Below are 16,756 nucleotides of genomic sequence, written 5' to 3'. Positions count from 1 at the left end.
TAGAAAGCAAATTACTGAATTGAAATGTGTACACAAGTATGACATGGTAGCTGTCTTTTTAAGTCTATTCAGTGTATTTCATAAAAATGTATCTAAGTTTACCAGCCTTTTTACATTCCTTTAGTAAAAAATGCACTTAAAATATATTAGTTTTTATTCCAGGTTTTGGGTTATAAACATCATTGTCCAATGTGACCTGTTGCATACTTTGAGGCATCTGATAAGTGATGTCATTTTGCACACTTTTCCCAGTACAAACAATCTGCTCCATTAAGTAGTCCTGAAGTGGGTGGTTACCTGCATAAAAGGGGAGACAAGTGGCAGACTCACAGGACTGTCTGTGCCGAGCTCACCTGTGTCTGCCACACTTCCACCTGAGCGCTGAAGAAGAATGGACGACAATATATTTTCTGCTCTAAAGAATCTGCATTTAGGAAATCCTGCAGTAAATAGTGAGAATGAAAAGGTAAGATGGTTTTCTTTGTTTAAAAGGGTTGAAGTATTTTTCTCCAGTTGTAACTTTTCAAAGCAGTTTTTTTTTTAGTATTCCGAATAGGTATATGGTATATTGCATCATTATACATTAAGTGTCGTGAAGCACAGTGAAAACATGCTAAATCACAGGTAATGACAGGACAGTAAAATAAAGCACAGGTGACCACAGGGCAGTAAAGCACAGTACAAATCCAGATTAGCAATTTTAAACCACAAAAAGCATGATATAGCATGGAAAATGTACAGCAAGCTGCACATTTATCCTGTGATGTTCACATAATGTTGTACAATGAGATTAGTATACACTTAAAAACATTGTTAAGCATTATAAGCAATTAACTGTTTAATAGGTAGATGTGTTCTTGACTGAGAAAAATATATATATATATATATATATATATATATATATATATATATATATATATATATATATATATATATATAGAGAGAGAGAGAAAGAATGTATTTCACCAAAACATTTATTTCACCAAAAACTTTCAGTCATTATCATCAACAAAGTTGTTGTTGTTCTGTTATGCAGTACTTTTGAAAATACAGAGGTTCCAGAAATAAAACAGTGATAGGGTAGGGTCATTGATCCAGTTGTTGATAAGTTACAGAGACGTGTAGGCATTGTTTACCTAAGCAGTAGAATGCTGGCTAGAGGGCATTACTGTCTAGCTGAGGAAGAACAGCAGGCAAGAACAGAAGTGCAACACAAGATTATTTATTAAGAACAAGAAGAAAAAAGAAACTATTTACATATACAGTACTTGAACAAAAAAATAAAACCTTTCACAGGTTCATATTCACAGCAAGCTAGGCTTAACAGGGCTTCAAGCTAACCCTTAGCCTCTGTCACTACACACACTACACAGACTGACCAAAGCTGCCGGCATATACAGTGCCATGAAAAAGTATTTGCCCCCTGTCTGATTTTCTGCATTTTTGCACATTTTTCACATTGAATTTGTTCAGATCTTTTTGTGGGTTGTAGTAGTATATAGAGGGAGTCTGATAGAAAAAATTACACCACAATTTGGTGCTTCTTTCATTTGTTTGGTGTGCAAGGTAATCAATCTTGAAGTGTGAAAAAATTATTGCCCCCCAAGTTAACTCAACCCAATTAAAGAGATAATTAGGGTCAGCTGTTTGAATACTTTGGTTAACAATCAGGCCTGATTATAAATCTGACTAACTTTGGCCTTTACCATCAGAGTGAAGTTGTCAGCACACTAGAGGCACATTGTGCCTCTCTGGGCTTTACAGTTATTAAATGTGCTTAACCATACATTTGCTATGCTTTGTCACACATTGCAATGATTTTACTATTAATATGGGACACTTTTATAAGAATTTAATTATGTCTTATGGGCATTTTTAAGTCTCTGATTTACAGGTTAATTGACTTTTTCATTGTTTTGCTTTTTTATTTTGATTGATCCTTGGTCATCTACCATGTGGTAGTACCCTTTAATTGTGCTTACTGATAGGTGGATGAGAGCTGTGAGGTTTCTAATATTATATATGAATCTATGTAAGGACCAGGATGAAGTGTCTGAGGCTCCTCAGGACCCCCGTGTTGGAGTGAACGATGAGAATTCTGACAGAGGGAACTGGGCCAGAAAAACAGACTACTTGCTGTCCATGATTGGCTACGCGGTGGGTCTGGGAAATGTATGGAGATTCCCATACCTGGCTTACAAGAACGGAGGAGGTATTAACACTGTCTCTAACCTGTGCTTTTCATTTAGAGCAATTTACTAAACATGTGACATAATATCCCAGTTTCTCATTGGAGTCCACACTCACTTAAGTCTAATGTGACTTAAGTCTTGTAGGAGGAAGTACAGTAAAGGTAAGGTTTAAGGTAAAACTAATAGGACTAGGATCTAAATACCACTGTTGTTCAAATCCTGAGAGAAGGACGACGTCTCTAATAGTGTGTCTGAATCTAATGCAATAATTATTATTATTATAATTTTTTTTTTTTTGGTAAATAGATGTAAGTAGAATAACAGGTTTGGTCCTGATGGTAAACATATACTGCATATACATGTATATATAAAATATGTATTGATCTGCCACTGTTCAGACCAATTGAATAGATCCCATTGTGTCAAGTAGTTAAATGTTTCGACTAGGCCCTTCATCAGTGTAATGATTCAGATTGTATGTGGTAGAATTGCTCTAACAATTAGTAAGCACTGGTCCACCATACTTGTGCCTACAGTAATTCTCAAAGCATGAGGTTTATATATTTGACTTGCACTTGACTTGAAAAGTTAACAGACCTTAATCTTTTACAGCATTTTAATGTTTTAAAGTTCAATTATGCATTTTAGCAGCAGGGGCTACATTTTTACTTTGTGGTACTGCTTTCCCAAAACCAGGTGTGCAGTATTTTCACCGAGGATACATTGTCCTCTAAACTCCTATTCCAAATACCTGGCAATCGAAACAAAAACTCTTCTCTTTCAGGATTGTTTTACAGAGGCCTACCGGTACTTAAGCCTGTAGGCAGTGACCCAAGGCTGCAAGTACATGCTGCTCCATAATACAGTCTTTGAGAGAACACCTGCAGCCAGGTCACAGTGGCACAGTAACAAGTCATTACTCCTTTAATGCTTTTTAGTTTGGAGTCATCACTCCTTTAATTCTATTTTTACTTTTTGCAAACACAATGGCCTGTTAATTTGATAACTGTAGTGGAAGGATATCTACTTTCATAGTTCACGCTTGCATGTCATATGCAGCTGAAATAAGTAACTAATGTATGCCCCTTACTGTATTTAAAACACAGAATATGATGATTTGTTATTCATTGAAAGCATAGCAGAGTGTAGGAAGGCATAGCTGCATGGTGAAGTAGGGCAACATGTGCTAAAATGCTGTTTTTCATAAATACATTTAGAAGTATTATTCCTGGATATCATCTTGTCTAGATCATTTTGAATGACCTTTGCTGCTGCAACAGTGTTTGCCACTCCTCCTATTTTTGTGTCGTCTGCGAATTTAACAAGTTTGCTTACTATACCAGAATCTAAATCATTAATGTAGATTAGGAATAGCAGAGGACCTAATACCCTAATCCACTGGTTACCTCACTCCATTCTGAGGTTTCTCATCTAATCAGTACTTTTTGTTTTCTACATGTTAACCACTCCCTAATCCATGTACATGTGTTTCCTTGAATCCTTACTGCGTTCAGTTTGAGAATTAATCTTGTGTGCGGGACTTTGTCAAAAGCTTTCTGGAAATCTAAATAGACCATGTCATATGCTTTGCAATTAGCCATTATCAATGTTGCATCTTAAAAAGAATCAAGCAGGTTAGTTAAGAATATTTATATTAACCAATTCCATGTCTTTTGAAACAAAATGATGTATAAATGAGACATACAATTAGTAATTAAGATTCAGGGTATGTGAAAAAGTAAGTGAGCCCTTGGTTTTATCAAATCAATTAAGGGGATAATTAGAATCAGATGTTTAAATAATTAGGTAGATCTTCAGGGGTGAATTTGGGAGGCCCCACCCTATATAAAGATCAAAAACTTTGTGAGTTTGATCTTCACTAGACAGGTGTGTGGAAACACATCATGCCACGATTAAAATAAATCTCTGAGGACCTTAGAAAAACAGTTATTGATGCTCATCAGTCTAGAAAGGTTATAAAACCATTTCTAAGGATTTGGGGCTCCACCAATCCACTGTTAGACAGATTACAAGTCTATAAATAGAGAAAGTTCAAGACCACAGCCACTCTTCCCAGGAGCGGTCGTCCTACCAAAATTTCTCCAAGAACTAACCGGAAAATCATCAAGGAAGTAACGAAGAACCCCAGAATAACATCCAATGATCTGCAGGCCACTCTTGCCTTGGCTAATGTGAGTGTTCATGACTCAACTATCAGAAGAAGACTGAACAAGAATGGTGTTCATGGAAGGATAGCTAGCAGGAAACCACTGCTCCTAAAAAAAATATTGCTGTCCGTCTGTTCGCCAAAGAGCACATAGATGATCCACAAGACTTCTGGAACAATGTTCTCTGGACAGATGAGTCAAAGGTAGAACTTTTTGGTCTCAATGAGAAATTTTATGTTTGGTGAAAACCAAACACTGCGTTCAAACAGAAGAACCTCATCCTAACCATCAAGCATGGTGGTGGGAATGTGATGGTTTGGGGCTGCTTTGCTGCCTCAGGACCTGGACAGCTTGCCATCATTGACACAATCATGAATTCTGCATTGTATCAGAAGATTCTAGTGGAGAATGTCAGGCCATCTGTCCGTGAACTGAAGCTGAACCGAAAGTGAGTCATGCAGCAAGACAATGATTCTAAACATACAAACAGATCTACAATAGAATGGCTGCAGAAGAAGAAATTCTGCGTTTTAGAATGGCTTGAAATGTTGTGGCAGGACTTGAAGCGAGCTGTCCATGCAAGGAATCCCTCAAATGTCACCGAGTTGAAGGAGTTCTATAAGGAAGAATGGGCCAAAATTCCTCAAAGCCGATGTGAAAGACTGGAAACACTTAGTTGAAGTCATTGCTGCTCAAGGGGGTGCCACAAGTTACTAAATCTAAAGGATCACATACTTCTTCACACATGGATATTGAATATTGAATCATTTGTGGATAAATAAATGTTGAAAAAGTATCATGTTTTTGTGTAATTTGTTTAATCAGGTTATCTTTATCTATTATTAGGACTTAGATTAAGATCTAATAACATTTTAGGTTTGAAATTTGTGAAATATGTAAAAATCCTAAGGGGTTCACAAACTGTATCTCAACACTGTACCTTATACTCATAAACATAGTTGCTATCATTATGAACACATTTGAAGGATTAACATGCATAGTTTACTGATTAAGAGGACAGATTTTGAAGTGCCATGTGAATGTCTTTGTTTAGCCAAGGGGTTATAATAGGGTCCCTACAGTTTTCTAGCACCAAAGAGATGATTTTAATGGTGCAAAGTCTTACTGTGTTCTTTGTTACTTCACTTCCAGGTGCCTTTCTCATTCCCTACATCATCATGCTGACCTTTGCCGGACTGCCTCTGTTTTTCTTGGAGTGCTCCTTTGGGCAGTTTGCCAGCCTAGGACCTGTGTCACTGTGGAAATCTGTACCCATTCTGCAAGGTCAGCAGCTGCTTAAACATGTCATTTCTCATTAACCTGAAAGAGCCTTCTCATGGTGTGGTTTAGTGTTGAAGCAGAAACCACTGTAAACCAACCTTAAATCCCCAAATTATACATTAGTACCTGCTTTCATTATAATCTGCACCTGGCTTTGGCAGAAGATGATTCACCCCCAGTAAAAAGCACAGGGATAAATATTGGTCTACTGCAAGATTTGTGGCCATCCTCAGTAATGACATACCTCTAATTCCTTCAGGGGAGTTGGACACCTAATACCAGCCCTACAATCAAATTCATTCAGATTTGCTGACTTGACCAGGGTGACTGAAACTTCTGTAAAATAGGACATCTCTGCAGCACCTTAATCTTGCAGATGTCTCATATTCACAGCAACAAATATTTGCAAAAATAAAGAATACATATTGTAATGTGCAAGGCATATTTGTATTTGGACTACTTTAAATTGTAATAATTGAATCCTTTGTTTTGAATTCAAATCATGTAGAACCCGACCTTTATCAAAATAATCATACTAGACAGCGTTTCTAGTGACTACAAAGGAACAGTTTTATTAGAAATAGCACTAAATAAAGGAAAAATTAAAGGAGCAACAACTAAACTGAGATAAACAGTACAGAAAATAAGGTTCAAACAACAACACCCCCCACTCCCACTGGTTGATTAACGATTAGCAATTCAACGCAATCTATGGGAGATTCCCTTAAGGCTACAACTTCATTTCCTGACAGCTATTTAAGACGAAGGTTTAGTCTTAACAGGGGTATCGTTAGTAACACAAATATTCACTTTGGTTAATATTTGGTAATCAAAGCATCGTTAAATCAGTCTCATATATACAGTTTTGGTTCAGAAGGCAATTCTCACTCTTGCGAGATAAAGACGCCCTTTGTGTCCATGAAAACCTATCGAGAATTATCTATTATCAAGACAACTAAATTTGGATTCTAGCTTCTAAATGCAGAATGATAACTGCCTTATGAAACTCACATCAATTTGTATAAATCACATACAAACAAATATTACAGTGTTCATTAACTCAAAGCATGAATTGAAAGCAATAATATTTTTCTTACATTCCACTTAAAACATTAGGTTACCTACCATAACCATGGTTCCCTGAAAGAGAAGACGACCACCTCTAGATAGGTGTGGGATATTCCTGCCCTTCGGGTAGGTATCACTGATCTCTCTATACCAGAGCTGCTTATAGGCCCCTTCCTGTGATGATGCACTCGGTCCCGCCTAAATGAGGAAATAAAACCATCACTCACAGGAAGATCCTCCTCTTTTTCCATCAAACCCGTGAGGGCGACTGAAGCGACCTCGTGGGTAGTGGTTGTCTTCTCTTTCAGGGAACCAAGGTTACAATAGGTAACCTAAATGTGGCAGGCTAGCGAGTGGATAGAGGCCCAGAGACAGACTGCAGTTCAAAAAATATATACTTTTATTATAAATAAACACAAAATAAAAAGGCACAAGGGCAAAAATAATGATGTTTAAACAAATAACCAAACAAAAAAGGGTCCTAGGGTCTGTGTCCCATGACAGACAAAGATCTGGTCAGATTGACACATAGCTCTTGTCCTATGCACATAGCATCTCAATACCCGCACTGGGCAGAGGAAATGCAATTTCTCATCCTCCGTAGAAGCAAATGGAGGGGGATGAAAAGACTCCAGTTCCACCGATTGGTTGATGTGGAAGGCTGTGATCACCTTGGGAAGGAAAGTGGGGTTGGCGCGCAGCGACACCCTACTATCATCTTCCCAAATACACATGCAGGAGCATCCAGATCCATAACTAGAACCTGCCTGGTTCTGGGTGCCAAAGAGAGCCTTTCGCCTGACTGAGGAGATCCAAACGAAGTGGAATCTCCCAGGGCTGGCCGTGCAACAGCTGGCACAGGGTCGAAAACCATATTCTCCTGGGTCACTTGGGAGCCACTTAGAGAAATGACACCCTCTCCAACTGGACTTTTTCTAGAAAAGCGGTATAGGCAGGAAAGAGTATAAAATCGTTTTGGGCCATTCATGCGCTAAGGGTGGAGTTACTCACTCAAACGGTTGCGGGCTGCTCCTGGAGAGGAGGTCCGCTGCCCAATTCACTGCGCCGGGAATGTGCATCGCCCGTAGAGACAGCAGATTCCTGTCCATATCAGTAGCTTGAAAGCTATGCGATGCAACCCCGGGGACCACAGGCCCATCTGGTGGTTGACATACGCAACCACTGTTGTGCTGTACATCCAGATCAGCACATGTGTGCCGCTCAGCACTGGGAGAAACTGATGGAGAGCAAGGAATACCGCTTGCAACTCCAGCATGTTTATGTGCAGGGATTTCCAGTGGTCCAACCAAGATTCGTGTACTCATCTGCCTTCCCAGACCGCTCCCCAACCCAGGTTGGACGCGTCTGTCGTCACCACTTCGAGGTTTAGTACTACTCCCATTTGCACACCTTTGCGCAGATGAGAGGGAACCCTCCACCAGCGTAGGGCTGCTGAGCACGCATAAGACACAGTCAGCCGACGGTGTCTGTCACGTTTGTCATTGAGGTGAAACATTTTTTCAGTATTGAGACATGCTTGTAGTGGGTGCATGTGAAGTAAACCCAGCTGAATGGCTGAGATGGCTGCAACCATCAGACCCATTAGTTTCTGGCACAATCTGAGGGTGACCTGCGATCCCTGTTGAAACAAGGAGAGGCAACCCTGGATAGCTGCAACTCTGTCGTCCGACAGGTATGCATGCATAGTGGAGTCCAGCTGGGCCCCAGGTACGCTGTGCGCTGCACTGCTGTAAGCCGACTCTTTGTAACGTTTATGGTGAGGCCCAGCCTGACCAGATGCTCCGTTACAACTGCCACGTGGGCCAATGCTCCCTCTCGCGACTGGGAACAGATCAACCAGTCGTCGAGAGTTTATTACTCTGATACCCTGCAGCTAGACGGGAGCCAGGATAGTGTCCACGTACTTTGAAAACCCAGGGTGAGGCCGAATGGCAGCATAACAAACTTGTACTCGCTTGATAGAAAGGAAAAGCGCAGGTACTTTCTGTGCTCTGGACAAATGGGAACATGAAAATATGCATCCCGCAAGTCCACGGTGGTGAACCAGTCACCTGGTCGGATAGACTGGAGGATGTGACAGTGTGTCAACATTCGGGACTTCCTTTCCTTTAAGAACCCATTCAGGAGACTGAAGTCTAAAATGGGGTGAAAGCTACAGTCTCTTGGGTACCAGAAAGTACCTTGAGTAGTACTCAATGGGAGATGGGGTCTATGAGACAAATAGCTTGCTTGCACAGCAAGGCAGCCATTTCTTTCTGAAGTACCGAGGCGTGTAGAGGGTCTGTCACTAAAGTATTTCGGGGAAGGGAGGAGGTCCCAAGCGGAACTATAGCGCATAGCCCTTTTGCACGGTGGAGAGCACCCAGGAGTCTCAGCTGCAAACGTACCAGTACTAGCTGTTGTGCCAAAAATGGGATTTGAGGCCGCCAGCCTTCAGGGGCCCTGGCTGAGCTGCTGAGGCTTGGGCTGGGTAGTTTGGAGTGAGTGTTTAGGGTGCTGGCCCTGAAAATGCCTCCTCTGACTCGGTTTTGTTGTTTTAGTGGCAGTTTGAGTCTGGGGAGCTCACCAGCGGCTCAATCCACCCTATGCTTTGTGTTCCTGGTGAGACCTTTGTAGTATCTCCTCCACAGCTGGCCCAAAGTGTGCCCTGAGGTTATGGGCACGTCAAGTAGCGCAGCCTTATCCACATCACCAAGCTAGCTCAGGAGACCGGAGACCTGCAGCAATGTACTGGACAGGAGACTCGGAGGCCACCGGCTCGGGGAGCTGGACCCCACACTGTGCACCATCCAAATATGCAGTAAGCAGACTTGACTTATTGGTTAACCGAGTTGCCTGCACTTTTGCTGCGTAAGCTCACTTCAGATGCGCCTCCGTCACCCTACATTGAGGGTTCAGGCAGGCCGGGTCTCTAGCCAGACCACCCAAAGGCAGGGCCTTAACCAGGGCTGTGATGGTGGAGTCTACCGGAGGAAACCCCACCAGGCCGAGCTTATCTGTGCCTTCCAAGGAGGCGAGCGGTGTGGCCTGTTTAAGTAAACTAGGACCCAAAGCCGGGCGATCCCAAGAGGAGCGTACTACCTCCATAAAATCTGGGAAGGCCGGGAAACTCTGAGGGTGAGGAGCCAGCATTTGTGTCCGAAAAACGGACCTGTGCGGTTCTGTCACTGGCGTCCAGGGGACCTGCAGAAAGGCTGCAGCATATCCCAAGAGTGCAGAGACCGAGCTGGACAATGGGGTGGAACCGGTCTCTGAGACACTCTCGGAGACAGGCTATTCTTCAGCAAGGGTCTCACCCACTTGCATATTAGAGGAGAAAGAAGCTCCATCCCCTGAGGCCGCTATGGAAAACTCATCCTCCTGTTCCAGCTAAAGCCACCCACCCCAACCACCCTGCACTCCCATAGGGGAGGGGGGTATGGAATTTGGAGCTGCAGAGGACCCTGGACAGGGGCCTGAGCTGCCGGCACCTGCTTGGTCAGGAGCTCTAAGACCTGCGCCAGCTGAGCCTTGAGGTCCATAATGTCCTTCGCCTGCCTAGAACACTTCGCCCGTCTCAGCCCAGGAGATGGGGGGGAGGCGACTGTAGGAGGCCTGAGCATTGGCAACGTCATGGGATATGCTGTCTGGGGTACTCAGAGCCGCTGATGCTCCGGCAGTAGAGGACGCAGAGCTCACCCTGCTGGCTCTCTCCAAGCAGGGCTCTTTCAGCCGAGGCTGAAGGGCCGGACAGACACTACATGCCACGTCCCTTTCAAGGGCAGCGGTGGCATGAGGAACGCCCAAGCACCTCATGCAGAGGATATGTTTATCCTCCTGCAGGATGACAGTGTTACAGGCCTGTGGCAAAGTGCCCACCCCTGTGTGTATTTTGTGTTTTATGTTGTGTGTTAATGTTTGTGTATAGTCATTGGTACATGGGATATAAATGGTCTGTGTAACATGAGTGTTTAAAATGTGTATTTGTATTTAGGCATGAGGATTGCACAGCACTTCACGTGCGACTCCAGTTGAATGATTGATTAGCAATTGAGTCTCAGTACAGCTGCAAAAAAGCAGCATGTTTTCACTCACTCGAGATTGTGTGTTTGGTGAGTGGAGAATGGGATTGGAGACGGAGGTAATAATAAAATAATAATGTGTAAAGTAAATCATAAATTCAGCTCACCGTGTTTGTCTGCGTAGTTCGTTTTTGTTTGTCTCTTTGTTTTGGCTGCCAGTGCCATGTCCTGTTTTTGTTCTGTTATATTTTATAATGATAAACCACACAGCAACGCATCCATTTATCATTTCCTCTCACAGTACTGTGTGTTTCTTCTGGTCTCAGCCGTCTTTGTCACAAGGCCGTACAGGGATGGGACCCCGACATGGGCCTGACTTTGTGCATAGCACCAAAACATTGCTTGCGTTGCGTTAAACACTGGAAGTTTAACGTAGTGTAAAAATCACTAGTATTACAGCAGTAATACTGCGTATCGTGCGACAGGTACCGTGGGCACCTTGTGCACCACGTACCACGCCGTACATATGGTATATGCTAGGAAAGCAGCAGCTACGCAACAAGCACAACGTGCAGCTCGTGCACTGCTTGCACCGTGCGTTCCAAGCACTGTGTGCACAGCGTACCGTATTGCACTGTGCGTACTAGCACGTGTACACCAGGTACACCGAGTATTGAGGGCACCATGTTCCGTGTAACGTTATAGTGCACTACCATAGAGGAGCTGGCACCGTGTGTTACTACTCTAAGCACCTGAGCACCGAGATAGAGGAGGAAGAGAAGTACACCTTCTGTACAAGGCCCTACTCACTGCAGTGGTGGGCCTGTAGCCGGCAGAACTACTCAACAATGAGTATGCAGCAAGGCCTAGCCCCGTGGAGGAGAACGTGGCTGAAAGGGTAACTCGACAGTGAGATATGGCAAAGCCTAGCCTCGAGGAGAACACGTGCACTCTCAGGAGAACTATCTCACGGACTCTGCACGTGCCGCGGTACTGCAGTACCGGGAAGGCCACTACGCAAGGTGCCTACCCTACCACGTGGTGAACCCACGCACACACACCTGGTCAGTACTTAGGAGAATGCAAGGCAGATGCTGCAGTGGGTGAGTTTAAGCAGACAGCAAAACAAGGAAAGATAGCAAAGGGAGGGAGGGTACACCTTTCGTAGAAGGCCCTAACCACATTAGCGGCTGGTCTGTGCCAGCAGAACTACTTGACAGTGGGGATGCGGCAAGGCCTAGCCCCATGCAGGAGAATGCAGCTGCGAAGGTCTGTCAACAGCGGGAATACGGCAAACCCTAGCCCCAAGGAGGACATGTATACTCTCAGAAAGATTTGCAGATGACTGCACAGAGAGTCGCTCACATACAACAGGCAGATAAAAAGGAGCGGCATACCATGCAAGCGGGGAGGCCGCTGAAAGACAGAAAGGCAATAAAGGACTTGGTCTTTTTTAAGTCATTGATTCCAGGAAAGCGGCAAGTCAGCTTTCAGCACAAATGCAGGGGAAATACAATCGACTCGAATCGACTTGAGAAGCTCTTTTCTATCAATACGCTCAGCTCAACACAGCGGTTTTACTGTACCGTCTTCAGAAGGAAAAAAAGGAGGATCTTCCGTCGGTAGGTGGGACCAAGTGCGTCATCACAGGAAGGGGCCTATCGGCAGCTCTGGTATAGAGAGCTCAGTGATACCTACCTGAAGGGCAGGTATATTCCATACCTAGTGCTGTGAAAAAGTATTTGCCCCCCGTCTGATTTTCTGCATTTTTGCATATTTTTCTTATTGAATTTGGTCAGATCTTTTTGTGGGTTGTAGTAGTATATAGAGGGAGTCTGAGAGAAAAAATGACACCAAAGTTTGGTGCTTCTTTCATTTGTTTGGTGTGCAAGGTAATCAAACATGCAATCTTCAGGTGTGGAAAAGTTATTGCCCCCCTAGTTAACTCAACCCAATTAAAGAGATAATTAGTGTCAGATTTTTGAATACTTTAGTTAACAATCAGGCCTGATTTGGGCCAGCCCTGCCCCATATAAATCGGACTAACTTTGGCCATTACCATCAGAGTAAAGTTGTTAGCGCACATGTTCTAGAGGCACATCATGCCATGATAAAAAGAAACTCCTGAAGACCTCTGGAAAACAGTTTTTGATGCCTATCAGTCTGGAAAGGGTTACAAAGCCATTTCTAAGGTTCTGGGGCTCCACCAAACCACAGTCAGAGCCATATTGTCCAAATGGAGAAAGTTTGGGACAGTAATGAATCTTCCCAGGAGTGGCCGTCCTGCCAAAATCTCTCCAAAAGCAAGGTGTAAAATCATCCAGGAAGTCACAAAGAACCCTAGAACAACATCCAGGGATCTGCAGGCCTTTCTTGCCTAAGCTAAGGTCAATGTTCATGACTCCACCACCATAACAAGGCAGAAACCACTGCTCACTAAGAATAACATGAATGCTCATCTGAAGTTTGCCAAAAAGCTCCTGGATGATCCTCAAGAGTTCTGAAACAATGTTCTATTGACAAATGAGTCAAAAGTGCTTTTTGCTTTTTTTTTTGCCCAACATGGGCCCCGTCATGTCTGGCAAAAACCAAACACTGCAGTCCATAGTAAGAACCTCATACCAATGGTCAAGCATGGTGGTGGTAGTGTCTTGATTTGCAGGTGCTTTGCTGCTTCAGGACTTCGACGACTTGCCATCATCGAAGGAACCATGAATTCTGCTCTGAATCAGAGAATTCTACAGGAGAATGTCAGGCCATCTGTCCATAAGCTGAAGCGTAGCAAGACAATGATCCGAAACAGATAAGCAAGTCTACATCAGAATGGTTGAAGAACAAGAAATTTAAAGTTTTGGAATGTCCTAATGAAAGCCCAGACCTAACCCCATTGAGATGTTGTGGCAGGACCTGAAACGAGCAGTTTATGCTCGAAAATCCACAAACGTCACTGACTTGAAGCAGTTCTGCATAAAAGAGTGGGGCAAAATTCCTCCACGGCATTGTGAGAGACTGATCAATAACTACAGGAAACATTTGGTTGCAGTTATTGCTGCTAAAGGTGGCGTAACCAGTTATTGAGTCTAAGGGGGCGATTACTTTTTCACACAATGGCACTGGGTGTTGCATAAATTTCTTTAATAAATAAATGAAATAAGTATAAAAATGTTGTGTTATTTGTTCACTCGCGGTCCCTTTTATCTAATATAAGATTTTGGTTGAAGGTCTGATAACATTCAATGTCAAAAATATGCAAAAATGCAGAAAATCAGACGGGGCAAATACTTTTTCACGGTACTGTATATGGTGGTGGTCATCTTCGAATTGAAAGGGAACAAAACATTAATCTTATTTTAAGGTCTGCTTATTCTCAAGTTCATAATAGGATTAAAACACTACTTAATGAATACTAAAAGGACTTGCGCTGCCTGCTCCAGCTTTTCCTTGTAAGGACAGGCAGGTTCCTGGGTCTGCCTTCTTCACGTTTCGTCTCCACTTCAGGGTACGAAAGAAATGTCTTTGAAAGAAGTAAGAGTCATTAACTATTTACGTATTCCGCCAAAACAGTAATTCCTCTACAAATATTTGCACTCTTCGTCCAGTTGTGTCTGGGATATTCCACCGCAAACTCCTGCACTGCTAGCTCAATAAATTGAATATACTTCAATTTATGTCGACTGTTCATCCAGCTCTTTCTCCATTGATCAATCGGGCTAAGGTAGAGATTTGGTTACAAGTACTTTAGGATTTTAGACGTCTCATGCAGCGAACTCCCACACCAAGGCAAACACTAGAATAGTTATCTCGTATTAGAGTGTCCGAAAACGGTATCTCTGTCCCAACTGGTCACAGGCTGGATCTCCAGGTTATCACAGTTCAAAGACTGGTTTGTCTATTGGAGCCTTGGATTTCGTGTCAGCCTTGGATTTCATTTCTATCCCTATTTAATCCACAGCAAGGTTTTCTTTTGTCACAAGATTATAACCTTTAATAGTATATTCTCTATGGCCAGTCTAATGGTATAAATATATGCCCTTCTACATTCTACAAAAGTAAAGTAGCCAAGGGAAGTATCACTCTCGAAGCTATCGGGTCCAGACAAAGGGGATTTGTTTCTAAACATGAGCGCTGAAAGGGACTCTATACTGCAACAGAGTAAATACACTCCACAGAAGTTACGGGGTGCACATTGTTTGGTTACACATCATCAAAATACGTGTGCCTCCTCACAAACTTGGCACTTAACAGTCATAGAGATGCAGCACCCCATCAAAAGCCCAGCAATGCCATTACATTGCATCAATAAGAATAAGAATAATGCACACCTGATATTTACTCACTGGTGCACTAGAACTCCAAGTTAACTATAACTAAAGAATCTGTATTTTATATGTATGAATTCATAAAGACCAAGTTGTACTCTTTCTCATCCTGTTCTTCATTGCTTACAGGTGTGGGTATTACAATGGTTCTGGTTTCAGCTATAGTGTCAATCTACTACAACTGTATCATCGGCTACAGTATCTACTACCTGTTTGCATCCTTCCAGAACCCATTGCCATGGACTGACTGCTATGACTGGTCCAATGAGAAGTGCAGCAAGCAGAATAAAGGTAGTAAAGGTATCCCCCCCCCCCCCCCCCCCCCCCCCCCTTTGTCATTTTACAGGTTTTTAGTCAAAAATGCCAAAATATCATTTACCTTAACAATATGTTCAATATAGGTATCATAGGGGAACAAGACAGTTTTGACCCCCCCCCCCCCCCCCCCCCCCCCCCACCCCCCACCCCCCCCCCCCACCCCCCTGGATCTGCCCCTATAAGGGGGCTAATAACACTGCATTTAACAAAACGTAAACATTTTCGCAATGACTGGTTAGCAAAGTCTTACTGAAAATAATAATCGGTGAACAAGTTATTTGACTTAATAACAGTTTTCGTTGAAAAGCCTGGTTTTGTAGCCAAAGCGTTGTATTAATAATAATAATAATAATAATAATAATAATAATAATTAATAATAATAACTAGAACTGCCAGGCAGTTTCACGGCTTCCATGCCCCTGTACCAAACACTTAAGCAATTACAGGAAGAAACGGGTTTAGTTAAAAAAAATGCATCAAACAGCCATTTTGGTTTCAGTTCAACACCATTTTTTAAAAAGTCAGTTGAATTGCTACAATGTCAAGGATAATGCTTGTGAAATTTGGAGTTAGTCAAGTAAATTGTTTGTCAACTGATGCAGGTTCAAATTTCAAATGTAAACGTATAACTGGCGGCTATCTTGTTTTATAAAGAATCATCATTTTCACGTATTTGTATCCCATTGTTACTGGGACGATAACTACCAAGTTTGGAGTTTGTTGGTCAAATGGTGTTCAAATACTAGCAGTTTGCTGTTAAGGGTGCGTTTCGTTAAAGTTTGTGGCAGCCATTTCGACATTAAAATTTATCGCAGAAGCTTCTGCTTCACAAAGTTGATGCGGGTTTGGATGCAGATTATATATACATAGTGTCAGATCAATCGCTTCACCGGTTCCCAAGAAGAAGATTTCAAAAGGTTTCTAAAAATGCGTCAAACAGCCATTTTTGTTTCCGGACAACACATTTTTTTAAAAGTTAGTTGTATTGATACAGTATCAGGGAAGATGCTTGTGAAGTTTGGAGTTAGTCAAATAAATCGTTTGTCAACTGACATAGGTTTAAATTTCAAATGTAAACATATAAGTGGTGGCCATCTTGTTTTATAAAACATCACCATTTTCACATATTTGTATCCCATTGTTACTGGGACGATAACTAAGTTTGGAGTTTGTTGGATAAAAGGTTTTCAAACAGCAGCAGTTTGTTGTTAGGGGTGCGTTTCGATAAGGTTTGTGGCAGCCATTTTGACAAGAAAATTTATCACAGCAACTTCTGCTTCGCAAACTTGATGCGGATTTGGATGCTTATGATATTTGCCAAGTGTCAGATTAATCGCTTCACTGGTTCCCAAGAAGAAGATTTTGAAAGGTTTTATCAAAAAATGCGT

General features: G+C 42.4%; 1 protein-coding gene across 2 annotated transcripts in view; it reads left to right on the top strand.

Annotated features, from left to right (window-relative positions):
- The first annotated feature begins 314 nt into the window (after positions 1-314).
- slc6a14 (solute carrier family 6 member 14) overlaps positions 315-16,756 on the top strand; it is a 78,012-nt gene continuing 61,570 nt past the window's right edge. For both annotated transcript variants that reach the window (XM_041219958.1, XM_041219957.1), the window contains exons 1-4: positions 315-466; positions 2,038-2,212; positions 5,513-5,644; positions 15,180-15,341. In XM_041219958.1, the coding sequence (XP_041075892.1) occupies positions 392-466; positions 2,038-2,212; positions 5,513-5,644; positions 15,180-15,341 (544 nt within the window). In that variant the 5' untranslated portion in view covers positions 315-391. The remainder of the gene's footprint in view (positions 467-2,037; positions 2,213-5,512; positions 5,645-15,179; positions 15,342-16,756) is intronic.

This window comes from Polyodon spathula, chromosome 20, assembly GCF_017654505.1.
Source record: "Polyodon spathula isolate WHYD16114869_AA chromosome 20, ASM1765450v1, whole genome shotgun sequence".
NCBI lineage: Eukaryota > Metazoa > Chordata > Actinopteri > Acipenseriformes > Polyodontidae > Polyodon > Polyodon spathula.
This window is presented reverse-complemented; position numbering and strand designations above follow the sequence as displayed.